The following is a 19,241-nucleotide window of genomic DNA, read 5'->3' on the forward strand; positions in this document are numbered from 1 at the left end:
AAAACATATAATTATACACATATATAGATATATATGTATCATATGTATATATATGTATATATAAATATGTTTATATATGTATATAATTTTAAAATTTTTATAAATATGTTTCTATACGTGTATAATTTTTATGAATGTATATAATTTTTAAAATTTTATTTTTATTAATATTCTTTTTTTATTTTTTATTAATTAATATTATTAAATATTAGGAATTGATGATGTGGCATGTGACTAGGATGTCATGTCAGTATTAAATAATATTTTTTTTTTGTTTAGGGTTTTATTTACCAATTTTTAAAGGTACAGAGTTTTAATTGCTAATTTTTAAAAGTTCAATGTTTTTTTGGATAAAAAATATAGGATTTAAATTGCGACGAGGTAAAAGTACATAACTTTAAATGGAATTATCTCTAAAAAAATATAAAATGAATAGGTTTAAAAGAAACCACAACATACTCATTGGATATTACCCTTATTATATTCTATTATAGAATTTATCATTTTAGGATTGCAATAATAATAGTAATATTAAATATCCAAAAGATGACAAGATAATAATAATGATGATGATGATAATTTTTCACAGTTGACCATATTTTACGCAGGAGTATTTCTTATAAGAATTTGATCATTTTGTTCTTAATGCAAACAAATGGATACATGATTTATACATTAAACCCCAAAAAAGGAACCTCACCATCAATGGCGTGATTCATCTAATGCGAGCATAGAAAACCCATCTTTTTTTGTCATGTTCGGTGGCTGACGGAAAAAAAAAACATTTACGAATTAAATTTTCTTTATATGGACTTATTCACTGAAAAGAGAATCATCCATTCACTATTCGATAACCTTCATGTAACATCCCTCGTATGTTTATTTTCAATCATGAGAAAATCTAACAAAAAGTTTTATACCGGAATCTCTCTCTCTATATGTATAACCGGTTTATCTAAACCAAACAAAACCAGTCCGGTTCAGCCTTATCATACCTTGCTCGAATGAGCAAACCAAATTCTACACCATCCTATTTACCAATAACCACCACAAGAACACTGGCCTTCTTTGAAATGGTGAAACTTACTTGCATCTCTAACCACAATCTCTCTTCTGGTCACAAAAGATACATACTTCACCATCTTATGGCAATCATTGCACATCCTATGGTTCTGAGTTATCTGCAATGGTTTCCACCCGGGCGTGTTGATCAACCCGTATGCTAGCGCCAGTTTCTCGCTGTGATATCTCAAGACCCGTTCTTCGTTCTCATCCACATCCGGGAAAAGGGTTTTTTCTTCGTCTGGTAAGTACCCGTTTTCATAAATTTCTTCCATTAGATCATCGAGTTTCTGGTATATTTGCCTGAGACATCATTTAGAAGATCAGTTAGTTGTCCGGTAACAAGTACGATAGCAGGGAGACTGGAAATTCAGACTTGGATGACAAACAATGCAATGAGAATACCTTTTCACTGTCTCACCATACACATCACACCCGTCTCCCGAAAGAAAACAATGTGTCTGATCTCTGACCTCGACCCAACTACAAGCCGGCATAATTGTCAAACCTTTATTCCTCAATGTCTTCAGAACTCCTGCCGCTTCCTCTATCTTGCCGGTACTGTTGTATAAATTCAACAATACAACATAATTTCCGAGCTTCTCGGGCCCCATTCCATATAGTTTTTCAGCAGCCAATCTGCCGAGCTCTATGTTACCGAGTGCTCTACATGCGTCTAACAGAGCAGCCCACATATTAGTCGTGGGTTTGAAAGGAGCCCTTCTGATCAAAGCAAAGGCTTCATCTAATAAACCTTCTCTGCCCAACAGCTCGATCATGCATGCAAAGTGCATTGCCCTAGGTTTGATCTTATGATCCTCCATCATTGATTGAAAAATATCCCAACCAAGTTCGAATGAACCTGAATTGGCACAAGCCGATAAAACTGCAAGGAATGTAACGTGGTTTGGAGCTACTCTCTCGGTAAGCATCTTCTCGAACAATTTGACAGCTTTGGCTCCTCTACCATGATGTGCGTATCCGAACATCAAAGTATTCCACGAAATTAGATTCTTGTATGGCATTTTATCAAAAACATTTCTTGCAGCATCTACTCTACCCCATTTGCTATAGAAATCCATAAGAGCCGAATTTAACACCAAATCTGATCCAAACCCACGACGAATTAAGCTTGCATGAGCTTGCTTAGTGAGCTCAAGCTTAGCCAACCTCGTACAAATTCCTACCACTATGGAAAAAGTAAACGGATCCATACAAGCACCAGAATCCCGCATCTCATACAACAAACACAGAGCTTCTTCGCTATAACCATGGAGAGCATAACCTTTTACAAGGTTGTTCCAACCAACAGTAGTTTTCTCGGGCATATCATCAAAAACATGTTGAGCATCCTCAATGCACCCGCACTTACCATACATATCGATCAATGCACATGAGACAAAAGTATCATCACCAACTCCCGTTTTCACTACACAAGCATGTAACTGTTTCCCAGCATGGACAGACCCTAACCCAGCCGCTGCACTAAACATCATCGCAAATGTCCGGGGATCGCACTCGGAAAACTCCTCCCACATCATCTGAAACAGTCGGAAAGCCTCTAGATAATTACCAAACCCAACTAAACCCACAATAATGTTGTTGAAGGAGACCAAGTTTCTTTCGGGCATTTCATCGAACAATCTACGAGCTTCAATCATCATCCCACATTTCACATGCATCAACAGGATCCTGTTCATCATGGGTTGATCCGGCTCAAACCCACTGTTTATCATATATTCGAAAACCCTTTGGACACATCGAATGGATCTCAATCCGATACATGCCGTCACCAATGCATCATAAGTTCTAACATCGATCTGGAGACAACCTCGTATCTCCAAAATCTCAAACAATTCAAACGCCTCCCTGAATCTGTTACACAACACTAACTTCTCTATCTGACTACAGATCCTCAAACTAGATTTCCTGATCTGGGCATCCTCCAAAACTGGATGTTCAACCTCTTCCGCGTCAACTCTATCCGATTCTCGTTTCGGCTTCGGCTTGGGTATGGGTTTGGGTTTGGGTTTCAGCTGTTCAACTAAAGAAGAAGAACACATGATTCTCCCAAATGGGTTCTTCCATTTCTTCCGACAGAGCGATAATCCGTACCCAGAGAGCAGATAATGTCGCGACAAATAGAAATCCTTGGGATTAGAATACAGAAAAGGAAAGCCACTACCACTACAACTGTTCTGAATCTGATCCAAAGGTATGCCCTGGTAACGCGCGAGTGGAAACTCCATGCATTAACACTGTGAAATCAATCAAAGAGACGGAGAAAGAATAAGATTCAGATCATCCTGATCATGTTTACCTTCCGAGAACCGCGGAAAGATACGAAGTTCGATTAACTTCTCGTTCGATGCGGTGAGACAATATCCGTGATGGTTTCAAGGGGCAGTTGAAGAAGTTGTTGAAGAAGCATCGGCATTGGAATTTCCGCCATGCGTCAGTTTTATTTTAAACAAAATGAAAGTAAACGAAAATAGGGGGAAATTAATCGATTTGGGAATATCTTAATAATTCGGGGTATTCGAAAATCCGATTGTGGATCAATTAATAATAAGAACAAGATTTAGGATTTGACTTGGAATCTTTCCAATTTTTAGTTTTTAAAAACCCAAAAAATATCCAATTAAAATTTTATGTTTTACTTTTTTTTTAAAATCCGAATAACCTTTTTCTTAAAAAATTAAAACAAAAAACAAAAAACAAGATTTTATATAAAAAAAAATCTCATTTGTTAATAAATTTTTTCATTTTCTATTAAATATTAATTATATAAATATTTAAAAGGCAAAAATACTCATAATTCTAAAGAAAATTTTACTTTATACATACATGAAAAAACCTTTTTTAATAATTTTATATTTAAAATCTAAAATCTAAAAACAAAACTAAATATTATTCTTCCTTAAATATTACGGAACTCATATAATGCCACTAATCTTCCTTGAATATTACGGAAATGCCATTAGAGGGTTTTAACCTTAGATGATTAATAATCGTAATCTGTTTGGAGAGAGATTGAGAGATGACGCTTTCAGTACCACTATTACTTTCCGGTTTAGACTCAATTTTATTTGGTTTAGATTGGTTTGAGCTGATTCGGGTTTTCGTTGGCGAACCCAATTCAACTTCGGCCAAGTGAAGTAAAAACATGCCGAGTGTTTGTAAGGCCTTCTGGTTTTAAGAAATGAAAAGTTCTGAATCTGAAATCTGAGTCGAACTAGTTCCAAGTTCCAACTGTGTTGGACACCTCAGGACCTCCAGATCGATTCTACAATGCAAGAAACTGAGCTTGAGAACATAAAGGGATTACATTCTTACACAAGACTATCGACAGGGAAGTTCCGAAACTAGCTTCTGGTTTATGCTTCCATTGATTGCTTCATCTGTTTGCTATCTGATTCCGAGGCCTAGAGAAATGCGGAGCAAGTCTCTTCTCGAGCTCTACTAAGCTGAAAATGATTCACGTGAAGGCGGATTAAAACATGACGACGGTTGATAAGACCTTATACCTTAACATTTTCGATCAAAATCATAGACAGCTTTTGATGGTTTCACTTACATCTCAAATCTGCGTTGAGCTTCTTTCTGTTTCGTCCGGTACAGATCACTGTCTTTTGGTATGTTGCTCAGCGGATCGACTACACATTGTACCAAAGAAAGAAGTGATTGCATCATAAACCTGCTAAATAACCGATGAAGGAGGATGACTGTAAAAGAATTGAGATGTGGTTATGCGATGGAAAATCGAAAGATGTTTGTTTCTTCGTTAGCATGTCCATGCATTACAATTTTTAACAGAGACTGGCATAAAAAAAACATGAAACAAGTGGAATCCTTTATCCCCATTTCCGATATTTACAAAGAGCTCGTTACTATCAAAGTTTTATGCTTCATAATATTGCCACCGAGATACCACTGTGCATCACATGATGAAATGTTCCTCTCCAATCAATGTCTTTCTCTCAGCGAGATCAGGAAAACCTTTGTTTTGTTGTCCACAATGTGTTATGAGATCAATAGAATAGAGAGGAAATGGGCATACCAGAAAACGTCATGGGCTGTTTCTCGGCAAAATCTTTATGAACTTCTTTGCTCAGCTGAACTAACCCCTGGTTAAAAACATGAAGCGGTTTCAAAGATAAAACAGGGTTTATATTAATTGAAACACTAAGAAAATTCAGAAAGTATGTCGACTAATCTAAATCCTTCAACATGGCTTGACCGATCACCAAATATTACTCGAAGAAAATACGATATATCCACTACAAAATCCAATGAGAAGAAAGTAAGAACACCTTCTTCTCCTTCCTTTTAAGTATCTTGAGATGACATTTCTTGATGTAATGAGTCAAATGGTAACGGGAATGCCTGGAAAACAGCTCTTCTTTGACCTCTGGATTGGCATCAAGCCAGTTGTTGATGTCTTTTGATTTTACCAACTCGTCATGATCCAAAGATTCTAACCAGGAATAAACTGGCAACCACTGGTCGGTCCGTTGGAACCTAGCAGGATGATGATCCGGTTGGCCTGTTGCTGTCTCTTTTTGCTGCTTTAGAGAAGACAAAACAGTAGGCAAACCAAAACCAATCTCAGAGAGTCGAAAGGTGCAAGAAAATTTTCTGAGCAACAAGAAAAGCGCTGAAGACAAGAGGTTTTGAACATTTCATGAATTTAACCACATGACTATTGATATATCTATCGTTTCCAGAATGTTCATTTTCATGGAGGAATTTCATATTTTTCTACAACTCCACCCCATGATTCTTTGAGCACATAACCTTGACATTCACCACAAAACATGGTCTTAGCTTCACGTTTTCAGCTCATCATTCCACCGATCATCTCTCCTTCTTCACGTTCAAACTTTCCGGTGAAGATTGCAAGACAAAAACATATAACTCTCTGGATCTATATGGCAACTCATCTCCCACCGTGAGAAGCTACGACTCTTGGTTTATAATCAACAACACAACTTCCTCAGTCTCAGAACACAAAATCTAAACTCCCATTCCAAAGACAAAAACTCCCATTCCACCTAGAAATTCACATTTCCAAGCTCATGTTCAAGGTCATGCAGATATCAGAGCCACAACACTGACACTGACAATGACAAAGAATCGAACAGTTCTTCGACGCACCTCGCTCTGCTTCGACGACGGTCTCATGTAATGCTGGATCGAGAGGAGACGATCGATAAGCTCCGACCGAGGCATAGAGCGGAGATCGGCCGGCAAAGAGCCGAGGGTCGAGCCGATAGCCGAGGTTCGAGCCGATCCACGTCTCAACTTCGCCGGGGCTCACGGCCTTGGCCTCCGGGAAGGCACTGACCCACGCCCGAGCCATCGTCTCCCATGCCTGCGACGGCTCGGCCTGCTGACTCCGGTACGAGTTGTGATCGTCCCGCTCGTCTTCTAGGGTTTCATCCGTTGAATTCGACATATTCGTGTTCTTGTCTGGCTTTTTGGATTTACCAGAGGGTAAAAAAAGATGAATGGCAACTAGTACAAAATTTAATTAACTAACCAAGAGAAGATAGATACGGAGACTTTACAAAATTTACATCACGTAATCTATATAGAGAAAAATTAAAAATATATCACTTAATTTTTTCCCTGTATGCTTTTGGTATTCAAATTTATATTTTTGTGGGTAGTACTGGCAATATATAAATTTGTATTCTTAATAAATGATCGATAGGAAGTGATAGGCCAAGGCGTCAATAACGAATAAAAATACGAGGATAAAGATAACCTAATCCGGGCGGATAGGGTTGATAATCCAACCCATTTGATTGGAAATCATTTGGATTATATTTCTTTCAGTTTCAAAATATTTATAGTTTTAGATTATTTTTCATATTTCAAAATATTTGTCATCCTATATTTTAAAAATAAATTTACAATAATTTCCAATTTTATTCTTATTAAATATCAATAAATTATTAATGATAATATTGTTTTTATCAGGGTATATACGACTTTTTCAATCTTTTCTTAAAAAATGTGAAATAATCTAAAACAATAATTATTTTGAAACGGAGGAAATATAAATTAATGGATTGGGTTAACATGAGAAAATCTAAACGGATTGGTTAAAACCCATTAACCCAAATGGATTAACGTGTAGAGTTAACAATAATGTTTAGCTGACTAATGTTTATATGTAGACTTAGCAATAACGTTAAGAAGCCGAATGGTACTAAGGAGGAAAGAAAAAAGTCGAATCGCAAGAAAAAAAAACAAAATGAGTTTTTAGGTTTGAAGTTATTTGGGTTTATTTGGATATACCTATTTAATACATAAACCAAATGGGTTCAATCCGCTTCTAATCCAATTGGTTAACTCATTTGGTTATATTATTGGGTTGGGTTGGATAAAACCCATTTAACCCAACCCATTTGACATCTCTACGGGCGGACCCGACACGACTCATCCTGGAAACGGTCTCCATGGCCCATCCGACTTGGCGCCATCTCTCTCAGCCCACTTGGACTTGGTCCAAGCCCATTTACTTGTGTATAGATTCATTGCACCTTGTTTGTTATATTGCTATAGAAACATATGTGGGCGAGATTGATAAACCCTTTCGTATTTTGGAGAAGGAGCAATATGGGAATGCTGACTCACATCGCAGGTACAGGTTTTTGAGAGAGGAACAATACAATGAGGCAATATTCTCTTTTCGGTTATGGGTTGTCTGCTATAGTATGGCCACATCAGCAGTTTGTTGCGATGAGGGTCTTTATATAGTTTTCTCTTTTATTTGGGGAGGGTATCGAATGTTTTGAGAAAAGTGTGGGGAATGGGAGAGTGGAGCCTCTCGAATAGCTCTCAAACGTTGTATTTCACTTGTTGAGGAATACAATCTGGGTTTTCGGTTACTAAAACCTTATCAAATTGGTATCAGAGCAAAGGGATCCAGCCATGGAAGATCAGCGAATCGATCAGTGGGAGGATTTGTTTCACACCAAGTTTTCCCAGATTGAATCGCACATGGACGACATTCAAAGTAGCTTGGTGGAGATACAAAAGGAGGTGAGCAAACTACCTGCCATGGTGAAACTTCTGGAGCGTCTATGCCTCATGAGGGAGACCCGTCAGAATCGTGGGATCCTTCCGCCATCTGCTGGGGTTTCAGGAGGCCTTGCCTCTAGTGCTCCGGAGTTGCTGCAGCACGAAGAGAAGGCACTTGTCGAGCAAAACTTAGACTCGTCAGGCACACCTCTTGTGTCGGTGATGACAACGGTGCCGATTGTTGTCAGATCTGCCGTCGTCGGAGCGCCAACCATTGCAGGTACAGATCTGACCCTCCGAAAAAAGGAGACGCCGATCTGCGAGGGTCTTAATATTGCAGAATGGATAGCGTGGGCTGAACAATATTTTCAGCTTAGGAAGATTCCGGAGGGGGAGAGACTCACGTTTGCGGCGTTGAGCATGGATGGTGATGTTTTACCTTGGTTCAACTGGCAGCATCCCCATCGACCCTTAGTGAATTGGCGTGATTTCAAGTTCCGCATACGGGAACGATTCGACGCGAAATTTATAAGATGGGTTCTCGACCGTCTATTCGACATACAGCAACACACCGCCGTCAAGGATTTTTTGCGCTCTTTCAAGGAGATTCCCCCACTGCCCCCTGATCGGTCAAAATTTGTGTTGTTGGGGGCTTTCGGGAACGGGCTGACAACGGAGTTACGCGACTTCATTGATTTGTTCCAGCCCACCGACATTGAACATCCGATAACCCTAGCTCTTCAGTTGGAAGGCGACCCACTGTGTTTGGTTTTCACTGGGCCCAAGCACACTGAGGCCCATATTAGTCAACCTTCTTCATCGGCAACTCCTTTTTGTACTGTGTTTTTATCTACCACTATCGGAGAATCGACGGGGATAAGGGAAGGCTTTAGCCGTCGACTGAAAAACCCATATCCCTTACACTCGCCTCTGGTTTATCGCGCAGGTCTAGAGGCTCTGAAGCCACGAGCTCGCCGACTGACGGATAACAAGTTGGAGGACTGCCAGTAACGCTATCTCTGTTTCTCCTGCAAAGAAAAATACTATCAGAGCCACCAGTGTAAAAACCGGGTTCTACAGAGGCTGTGGGTGGGTGTGGGTATCAAGATTATCAAGACCCCACCAGACTGTTGGGGATCGGCGGATCTATCATTTAAGTCAATAGTCGGGATTCCGTCATCGTCGAGACTGGAGTTACAGTCCAAGCCACCGACATCACGGACTTATGGGAGTTTTCTGGGTACGGGGTCGGCTCTGGAATCAATAGGCAACACCAATCTGCTTGTTCGGACCAACCCTTCCGTAAACTCTAGAGATACCGACACATGGGCTTGGAACATCGTTGGGAGCTTTTATGGGTTTGACGGGCGAGGTAATATTGTTCTTTATGTTTTCAACTACCGAAGTTATGTCCTCGACAACACCACGATCTCTGGGTATGGGATGAAGGCTGAGTTTGAGTTTGCCAGGAAACTGTTCGACGAAATGCCGATAAAAGGCCAGGTCTTCTGGTACGTGTTGAACAAGGGATTTGCCTCTAGTGATAAGGAGTTGACACAGGGTTGTCACCACTCTAGTCTTCAGCCATGGCGATTGGAGTCTGTTTCCCGAATCCTCAACTCGGTTCGAACCATCTCGACGTTTCCCAACTTGAGCAAGACTTGTTCTCAGCAGAAAATGGGGATGGGTACCGACTTGATGAAGATTCTACCCCTCGGCGTCGGTTACATCATGATCGGACAATCCCTGGTGTTTGTTTATTCAGGAATTCAGCTTGGGAAAGTGCTGAGTAATGACTGGTACATGGTTATCAGGATCAACTCAAACCTGACAATGAAGTGCATCGGGCAGAATATCCATACTTTGAGCTTTGGCAACACTCTAGAGACGTGTTTTGAGAGGGCTAAGAAGAACGATTTCGCTGCGAATTTGACAAATCAAGTTAGTATGAGGACATCGTTATTGGGTTGTAAAGAGGACGAGCTTGAGGTGCCGTCCAAATTAGTTGACAGTTCTGTGAATATATGTTCAATCAAGAATATCGCCCTAATGAGCAGCTTGAGGACAAGCTGGAAATTCAACAGGAGGAGTATTGACAAACTGTCATGAGGATATAAGAGGATGATGAAGGCAGATTCTGAAGAAACACAGAGGAAAGAATCCTTTTACGCTATGAAACATTCATTCGTAGCAAGGGACAATAAGATGGTTATTCTATACGTGAAGATAAACTCTCAATTGTCGTCAATTGATTCAATCGAACAGGAGGCATTGACAATTAAAAAGTTCAAACAGGACATGCATCATGTTGTGGGCCAAAAGGAAGATGTAGATGATTTAAAGGAGAAAATGAGCCAAGTTTCTACATTAGAGAGATCGTTTATCGAGAGGATCATCAATGTAGAAGATAAAATCCAAATTCAAGACATGTTGGAAGCGCTAATGGAGTGGCTCAATTAAATATGAATTGGAGTGGCTCGGACTTCAAAGCCACAAGGCCACTTGGGAGGGTGCAGAGACCTTCGTTGGTCAGTTTTTCGATTTCAAGCTTAAGGACAAGCTTTGTCTACAGGGCGGGGTATTGATAAACCCTTTCGTATTTTGGAGAAGGAGCAATATGCGAATGCTGATTCACATCGCATGTACAGATTTTTGAGAGAGGAACAATACAATGAGGCAATATTCTCTTTTCGGTTATGGGTTGTCTGCTATAGTATGGCCACATCAGCAGTTTGTTGCGATGAGGGTCTTTATATAGTTTTCTCTTTCATTTGGGGAGGGTATCGAATGTTTTGAGAAAAGTGTGGGGAATGGGAGAGTGGAGCCTCTCGAATAGCTCTCAAACGTTGTATTTCACTTGTTGAGGAATACAATCTGGGTTTTCGGTTACTAAAACCTTATCAGCGAGATGTTGGTTTTGACGGTTACATGTGTTAATATGTGTTGTATGCTAATGCAGAAACGCATTGTTGTATGTTTCTAAATTCATTCAAAGGTGCATTCGATCCTTGACTGCGTGAATTGCAGAGAATGGCAATGATCCATTGTTGATTGAAGATAACGCGAGAAACCCGACGTTGCAAGGAATCCATGGGCTGAATAGAGCTTGAATTCCTTCCTATTCCAGAGTACTTGCTGGAATTTCTCGCCATGAACTGAAGGGTTATGAATCTAGATGGCAGGACGACGAATTTCTAGGGTCATTTTTCACAAAACCATCACATCAAAAGGGCATTTTGGGTACATGGGTATTTGTTATGATAATTTATCTGCTTGCTTTGGTCATTGGACTGCGCTGTGTTAGCGTCTTGTTGCTTGTGTTTCACGTCATTGCATGTTAGTTTGATTTTACGTGAATCATCATCGCATGGTTGTTTCTTGTGGCAAAATCTATATATATAAAAAGAAGGCACCGCTTGTATGAATGCAATTGAAATTTGACCCAAAAAAAAAAAGTTTGGTGAGTTGATTTGATAATTCCCATCAATCACATGTGGGATTTTAAGATGTAACTTCCAACCATGTATAGTTAGTTTATAGGGATGGGTATTTTGTATTAGATATACAAAACTTGATTGAACAGAATAACAATAGGCATAGGTTACTTTTTTTTAAAACCAAATTAAATTCAAATCGAAGATAAAGAAAACGGAAACGATGTAACGATTCTCTTGTAAATATAAATCATATGAATGAATCAAAACCTAATACGGATCAATAGAACAGAGCTAACAAAATTATGTAAGTTTTTTGCCTGTCTAATTTTACAAAACAAAGGTAACAACAATACCTTACAATTTGGTATTAAAGACATTAATGCAACTCAGTCGTTAATCGGCCAATCCGGTGAGATTTCACCTCCAAACTTGAACTTAAATACCAAGTAAATATATGGAAACAAGAGACCACAGCTTCGCTGCTGTTCAGTTGACGTCGTCAAAAAATAATGAAATTGCCCCGGAAAACTACAACTACTTTCTCCAGGGGGATCTCTCATCTTCTCACGTCATTTGCAAACATGGTGAAGATTAGGGGTAGACAAAAAAAATCCGAATTTCGGATATCCGAGAGAACAAGACACGAGATCGGGTATTAATATTAAAATGCCCGAATTTTCGGATTCAGGTTCGAGTAATTGATCTCACGAGTATCTGCGGATATCTAGATAATAAAAAATCTGATCTTATATTATATATATATATATATATATAAAATTACAGTTATTCACAAAAAATTGACACGTGTACAATTTTTTTTTAAAAAAAAACCTTTTATTAGGAACATAATGTATTATTTTTCGGAACAAAAAAAATATTTTAGACAAAATGGAACATAATGTTTTGTTACGGAATGTATTATTTTTTATTTTACAAACAAAAGTATGGTATGATAGGATTGTGTTAGCCATAAAATTTTCTTTTAAATATTTTTTAAAAGTTTATATGTTTTTACCATTTTGTCAGTTTCAATCAATCTACTTAATCGACTATGTTTAGGATAAATATATAACAAAAATATTCTTATATTTTTTATTAAAATACAAACAATATAATAGGATATTTTTATTAACATAATATATATATATATATATATATATCTTTATATATAAAAGTATAGTTATCTCAAGGAGGGATTGACATGTGTCTCATTTATTTATTAATATATTTATATACATATATTTAATGTAAGAAGGAAATCAATACTGGGTGGGAGTTAATGTAGATAGATTGAAGCAAAGCGTAATCCATTATCAAACTCTTAAATTCATATTCCAAAAATTTAATATAAAAAATTACCTCAAAGAGGGATTGAATTGACACATGTCTCCTTAAATTCTAAAACATTCATGAATGTGCAATTTGAATGAAAATAAAAAATTGTTCGTATTCCAATGGTATAAATATTGTAGACAAATTATTCACAAAGATATAGAAATAAATATAGAAAAAGATTTAGAAATGTGGATATTAATGGTACGTAACATATTTTTAAGATAATTTTTTTAAAATAATAATAATAAATTATTTAGTTTATAATATTAGATTTGGTTCTATTTTCTCAATATACAATAATTTTAACCAAAATTATTTATTCATATATATATGTCCACCGGTTTAATATCTATGAATATAAATATTATAGAAAAGTAATATAAGAGTAATAGAAATAAATATAGATAGAAATTGAATATGGAAAATAAAGATTGTTGTATATATAAAAGTATATTCCCTCTCTCTCACGGGAGGATGACACAAGTCACTATTAGTGAAAATATGAAAAAAATTCTACAATTAATTTAATGAAAAGAATTGTTTGAAACTTGTAATACATAGAAAAATGAATAATAATATTAGAGTGAGAACAAAAACGTTCTTATTTGTATCTCATGGAATATGTTAAATGCAGCTTTAATTGAAAATAAATAATATATATATTAATAATTTCAGCGTACCCTCATTTTCGCAATGATTTTCTTGATATTCAATGACTTTCAAAATATATATTTATGATTAGTTGGATTCCACGTATAGACTTTTCGTAAATACCATAAACAAATTTAGACTATAAAAGAGCCTTAATGTGCTCTCAGTTTCGCATCTATCAATTTGGCGTTTCAGAGTATTTACGGTTAAAGGTCCAATCCGATTATTTAGGGTTTGTAACTCAATTTTACTGTATTTTTTTTTAATCTATTTCTATTAATTTTTTTTTGAACCAATCATTTTTGTAATATATGCTATTATATCTTTTTTCTTTATAGGATTATTTTTATATATATTGATAAGAAATGTTTAATATATATATTTATAATCCGATGTATTATATCTAAGAGAAAAATATATTAATATGTGTTTGTCTTAATTCAAGGAATCGAAGGTAAGGAACGTCGCTAGCTGAGTCTCCTGCGGCGGAGATCATCACCATGACGCTTGATCTCAGCTCTCTCTCTTCGTCGCTCGTCGCCGAGTTCGAGTCCCTCTACACCTTCTCATATAAATTAAAATTAAAATCACTTTTTATCATCTTTGCGAATTTTATTGCATCAAAAATATGTTTGCATCAAAAATATGTTTCCATCTCTTTTATTTTTCCGGAAAATTTGTGTATGTAATATATATGCATGTCTATATTGTTTTTGGCTTCCAAGAAAGAGAGAAAATCTTAACTTGGGTTTTCTTTATGTTATTTTTTAAAATACATTAAATAAAAAATAACGCATTTAAGTTTGCATATGAACATGCAACATGCAATCTTCAAAGACGAAATCGATATGACATTTGCAACTATAATTCTAGGTGATTTTTTAATTTTAATTACAAATACCACCGCTTTAATCGAATAATTATTTTGCTAATGATGTCACTAATGATTAAACAAACAATTTTTTTTTCATGTTTTCTATTGACCAAACTGCTGCTTCAAAAGATGATCAAAACAGCAAAAGAATCGGGCGTTGGCCGGATTGCGATTGTCTTGGGAGCTAATGTCCAAACCAACGTTTAGTGTATATTCTTATTTTAACTTTATTTTTTCTTTTTTCGTTTTGTCATCTTTTACATTTTATATGTGTTTCCAATTTGTAATTTTAAAGTAAAAAGTATTTATGTTTTAGAAATTCTTATTAAAAATATATCAAATAATCATTAATTTAATATACTATTATCTTATTAAAAATATATCAAAGATTTTTATTATCTTTTTTTATTCTAAATATATTGTTCTAATATCTTATATATATAATTTTCTATTTTGTTCATATTCATCCATTCATTTATTCTTCTATATTTTTTTAATTATGTTCATTGGATTTGTGTCATGCATAGTGTTTAGGGGTGTAAAAAATCCGAGGCCTGTTATCTGCCCATAAAATTAATGAGTTTAGGCCTAAGAAATTGAAGTCGGGTCGTACAGTGGGCTGGCTCAGGCCGACCCGAAAAATGGGGGCCAAAATGCGGGTTCGGGTCAGATTGACTATTTTGACAACACTATTAGTGTTGTTGTTACTGAACCAGTTTTGGTACAGAACATAGCCTCTCACAATTTTCACCATCACTGCTCAAATCGTCTTCGTTCTTCTCGGTTTTCTCATGACGGCAAAGCTCTCCGACAAGGTTCCAAGTGAGAATTCTCTCTCAACCCATGTAAATAACGAAATTCAACTGTAACTATTAAAATATAGTTTAATTTTATGATAAACAATTAATAACATGTTTATAGAATTATTAATCTGTTTAAAATTAATTTCCTTCAAATATCATATGAAAAAGACGAAAACGACGAAAACTTTATCAGATATTGTATATTTTATTTTTTTAAATTTTAATGGTGTACATATATGTTGTAATATAATGTCTATAAAAACGTAAAATAAATAATATTATAGTCATGTATTGTAATAGCTGTGGTTATTTTTATATTTTTTTGTTCTAGAAAACTATAACATTATATTTTATTAATAAAGTAAAAAAAGGCGTATTCTAGGTTATTAGATTAATTCGATAAAAGAAATATTTTATACATAAAATATCTTAACGAAAAATATATATTATAATTTTATATAGAAATCGATTAAAAGGATAAAATTTTATTTTTTAATCGAAATTATCTATCAAAAAATTTGATATAAGGTGTGCATTTTTTTATTTTAATATATATAAATCTAATAAGATCAATTGAATATGAATTTTTAATGAATTAATTTAATATAAAATAATGAAAAATACTCTAAATAAAAAAAATTAGAAATAAATATTTTCTTTTTTAATCTATTTAAATGTTAACTATAATAGATTATTTTAAATTAAAAAATATATAAAAATAAAAATAACCATATTGTAAGGTTTAAAGTATCGGTTCATTGTTGAATCAGATCACATCGTGGTCTAACAAAAAAATAACTACATTAAAACTATTGTATACAACTTATTTATAATATACCAAATGTTTTTTGTAATAAAGTAGTACTATAAATTAATAGTTTTTTTAGTATTAGTTTATAATTTGGAATATTTTTATTTTAAAATGGTACTATAAATTAATAAAATTTTAATATTAATTTATAATTTGGAATCTCAAATGGTACATGTATATATATATATATATACTATATCCGTTTTCAGACAATATTTATTTTTTTAATAATTAGAGTAATTTTAATTAAAAATCTAACCAAATATAATTTTTATCCCAATTGATAACTTCCTATAAATATACATATTCACATGTACATAAATATACATAGACACATAAATAGATATACACATATATGTGTATACATATATACATTCATATATATATATATATAGTTATATACATATATAATATATATACACCTATATATGTATAAATCTATGAGTGGACCTAGAAAACAATTTAGTCGGAACAAATATTTGCAATCTTAATATAAGTGGTGAAAACATTAATTTTCTTTCAATTTTATTAAATTCATAAATAAATATTTTTTTTGAAATTATCAGAATATATGACCACATTGGTTGTAAAGTGGAATTTACCTTATATCTATTTATGTATGTATACATATATATGTATATATATGTGTGTATATATCTATTATTTCTCTATATATATATATGTATATGTGTATATTTATGTATGTATATGCATATATTATATACGTGTGTATATAATTAAGTGTATACCTAATTATTGTTCTATTATATATATATATATATATATATAATATTTTTATCACAAATTTAGAGAAATATAACGTTGGAACAATCGGTATACATAATCGGTTTAAACATTTTCATTCGATTGCTTTAGATTTATTGTTTTACTAGAGTTACAACTTACAAACAAATGCTCTAATTATAAAATATCTTATACTCAATGATTTGAATAGAGAAAAATTGAATATTTATTTTTGTTTTATTATATAATTTATATTAATATCTAAATATATTTATTTATTTTATTTCATTATCTTTAGGTAACAAATTAAAATACTCTACTAAAAGAAAGAAATTATAAAGATAACTCACTTTTCTAAATAAAATTATTTTCAAAATAGTTATTTTTCTCTAATATCAACAAATACTGTAGAATTATCTAAGCATATTTTTCTCTAATAAATAATTTTTCTATTGATGTTGAACTAACTTATGAATATAAAATGATTTCAACGAATATCGTAAAAATTTTAAGATTTTGATGAGGAGTACTGTGAAATGTCGCTTTAGATTATGTGTTATTAAATTTTTGTTTTGAAGTGTATACTCCAAATAAAGATCAGTCGTTTTGAGTTCTATTAGAATTTAGATTTGATAAGTATCAACTTATTTGAGACTTCAACTCTTATAATTGATAGTGTATTAGATGATAATATATGTGTCACGTATGAATAACTAAGTCAAATATTTCATCATATAAACGAAGAGTTCAATGTGAGTCTTGAATGATCATGTAAAATAAATAATGAGATGCTAAAAACAATAAAAAGTAAAACTAAAAAAATACAGGTGAACTAAGTGAAAAGACCTAATTAAATGAGACTTCAACTCCTATACATTTAAATTAGAAGTGAATTCATTTTATACGGATTGTTGATTAATATTAATATTAGCTTTAATTTTTTTTAAATATAAAGATGATAAAATCTTAGTTGGTAACAAAAATAATACACTAATTTAGAATATAATTTGTTAAATAAAAAAATCGTAGGGTTAGTATTATAATTCAACCCTTGATTTTATATTTTAGCACACGAAAATATAAATATATATATTATTCACAATCACTTTTAAAAAAAAATAATATCGTTATCTTGATATTTTAAAAAACAATTATCATTTTGATTTAAAAATATAAATTATAGATTCAAAAAAATATATTTAAATTTAAAAGCAATAATAAAAAGTTTTTAAAATTTATATGTATATATAGTTCGCGTGATACCGGCCTTCTTCCTTTGCAACTCACCGTCGGTGGCTTTAAAACCACCGCGTATGGAGACGTGTAACGGGCCGTCGAACCCCTTGTAACCTTTTCCTTTACTTATCAATAAAACACCCCGTCGTACCGTCGGCGTTTCTTCCTCTCACCTCTCGGACCTCTCACCCCCTTCGAGGACCTTCTATTCTCAATCTCTCGGATCCTTTGTCCTTGAGAAGGCTTAGTTGGGCTTCCTTTGCGTTCCTACACGTCCACAGCACGTTCGGATCGCTCCTTTTCTTCCCACTAGGCCCAATTGCATCACGGATTGACCTAGTTGTAGGCCATCTTTCTGATCCTCTCAATGATCAGATATGGCCCGTCATATTATCGGGATAAGCTTCGGTGAAGAGTCCTCATCTTTAGGAAGTGATGTGGGATGATCTTCACCATGACTTGGTCTGCTACATTGTACTCCATGGGTCTTCTCTGTTGGTTTAGTGCTCTATGATGTACTGTTTTTGCGAGCTTTATTTAGATACATTTGATGTATTGACACTTTCTATGAGTTTATGGATGAGTGTTTGATTCATTACGTATTGTGCATACTTAATATGGTATGAAATCTATGTATTGTTATGAACAATACTAAACTCCCTAGTCATGTATCATTGTGGGAAGAATGATATACTAAGACTAGTATGATGTGTGATTGATGATCATATGGATGATCATAGGTATTGGATACGATCACAATCATATGTATTCGTTGGAGAACGGAATACTGGATTGACCCTCATGAGATTGTCACATGGACTATCGTCATGACTTGAATCTCATATGGCGGTTCCATGATTGGATCACAAGACCTGAGATATCTACGGAATCCAACATGAGGAGTTGCGTGCTTTGAATACGTTCAACGTCCTGCGTAACAGGAGGACTATAAAGGCGTGTATCAGATACGAAACGAATCATGTGCTGGATTGTAGATAGTCAAGACGAGATTTGTACCTCTCGTAAAAGAGAGAGATATCGTTGGACCCCTCGTGTGAGCGAGACAGTAGAAATATGTGGCCGCACTATAGACGAACATCGTCTATTTCAGACAGTCGAACTCAGTGAACGAGAAAGCAGTCGAATAATATAAGGTGGCTTGTCCATGCCTTATGTTCGACATATGATATCGTGATACAAAAGGATCATCAGCCGGAATCATCACTGGCGTTCGTACGATCACGAACAAACTCTAT

At 34.5% G+C, this 19,241-nt stretch overlaps 2 protein-coding genes across 3 annotated transcripts; both read right to left on the bottom strand.

The window, feature by feature from the left end:
- Nucleotides 1–821: 821 nt before the first annotated feature.
- On the bottom strand, nt 822–3,537 carry LOC104803147 (pentatricopeptide repeat-containing protein At5g50390, chloroplastic). Of its 2 annotated transcripts, XM_010527029.2 has the most exons (3): nt 3,383–3,536; nt 1,468–3,284; nt 822–1,365 (listed from the first exon to the last, which is right to left on the bottom strand). In XM_010527029.2, exons 2-3 carry the CDS (start codon nt 3,123–3,125, stop codon nt 1,035–1,037), a joined length of 1,989 nt encoding a protein of 662 aa, XP_010525331.1. In that variant the 5' UTR covers nt 3,126–3,284; nt 3,383–3,536; the 3' UTR covers nt 822–1,034. The 2 variants fall into 2 exon arrangements, with proteins under 2 accessions (XP_010525331.1, XP_010525330.1); XM_010527028.2 differs by having other exon boundaries at nt 1,468–3,537.
- A 684-nt stretch (nt 3,538–4,221) lies between these two features.
- Nucleotides 4,222–6,715, bottom strand: LOC104803148. The gene is given in 6 exon segments (XM_010527030.2): nt 4,222–4,529; nt 4,640–4,718; nt 5,123–5,189; nt 5,376–5,627; nt 6,220–6,324; nt 6,326–6,715. Coding segments are annotated over 6 exon segments (768 nt in total). The 5' UTR covers nt 6,521–6,715; the 3' UTR covers nt 4,222–4,459.
- Between the last annotated feature and the right edge of the window lie 12,526 nt (nt 6,716–19,241).

This window comes from Tarenaya hassleriana, unplaced genomic scaffold (assembly GCF_000463585.1).
Source record: "Tarenaya hassleriana unplaced genomic scaffold, ASM46358v1 Cleome80, whole genome shotgun sequence".
NCBI classification, from domain to species: Eukaryota; Viridiplantae; Streptophyta; class Magnoliopsida; order Brassicales; family Cleomaceae; genus Tarenaya; species Tarenaya hassleriana.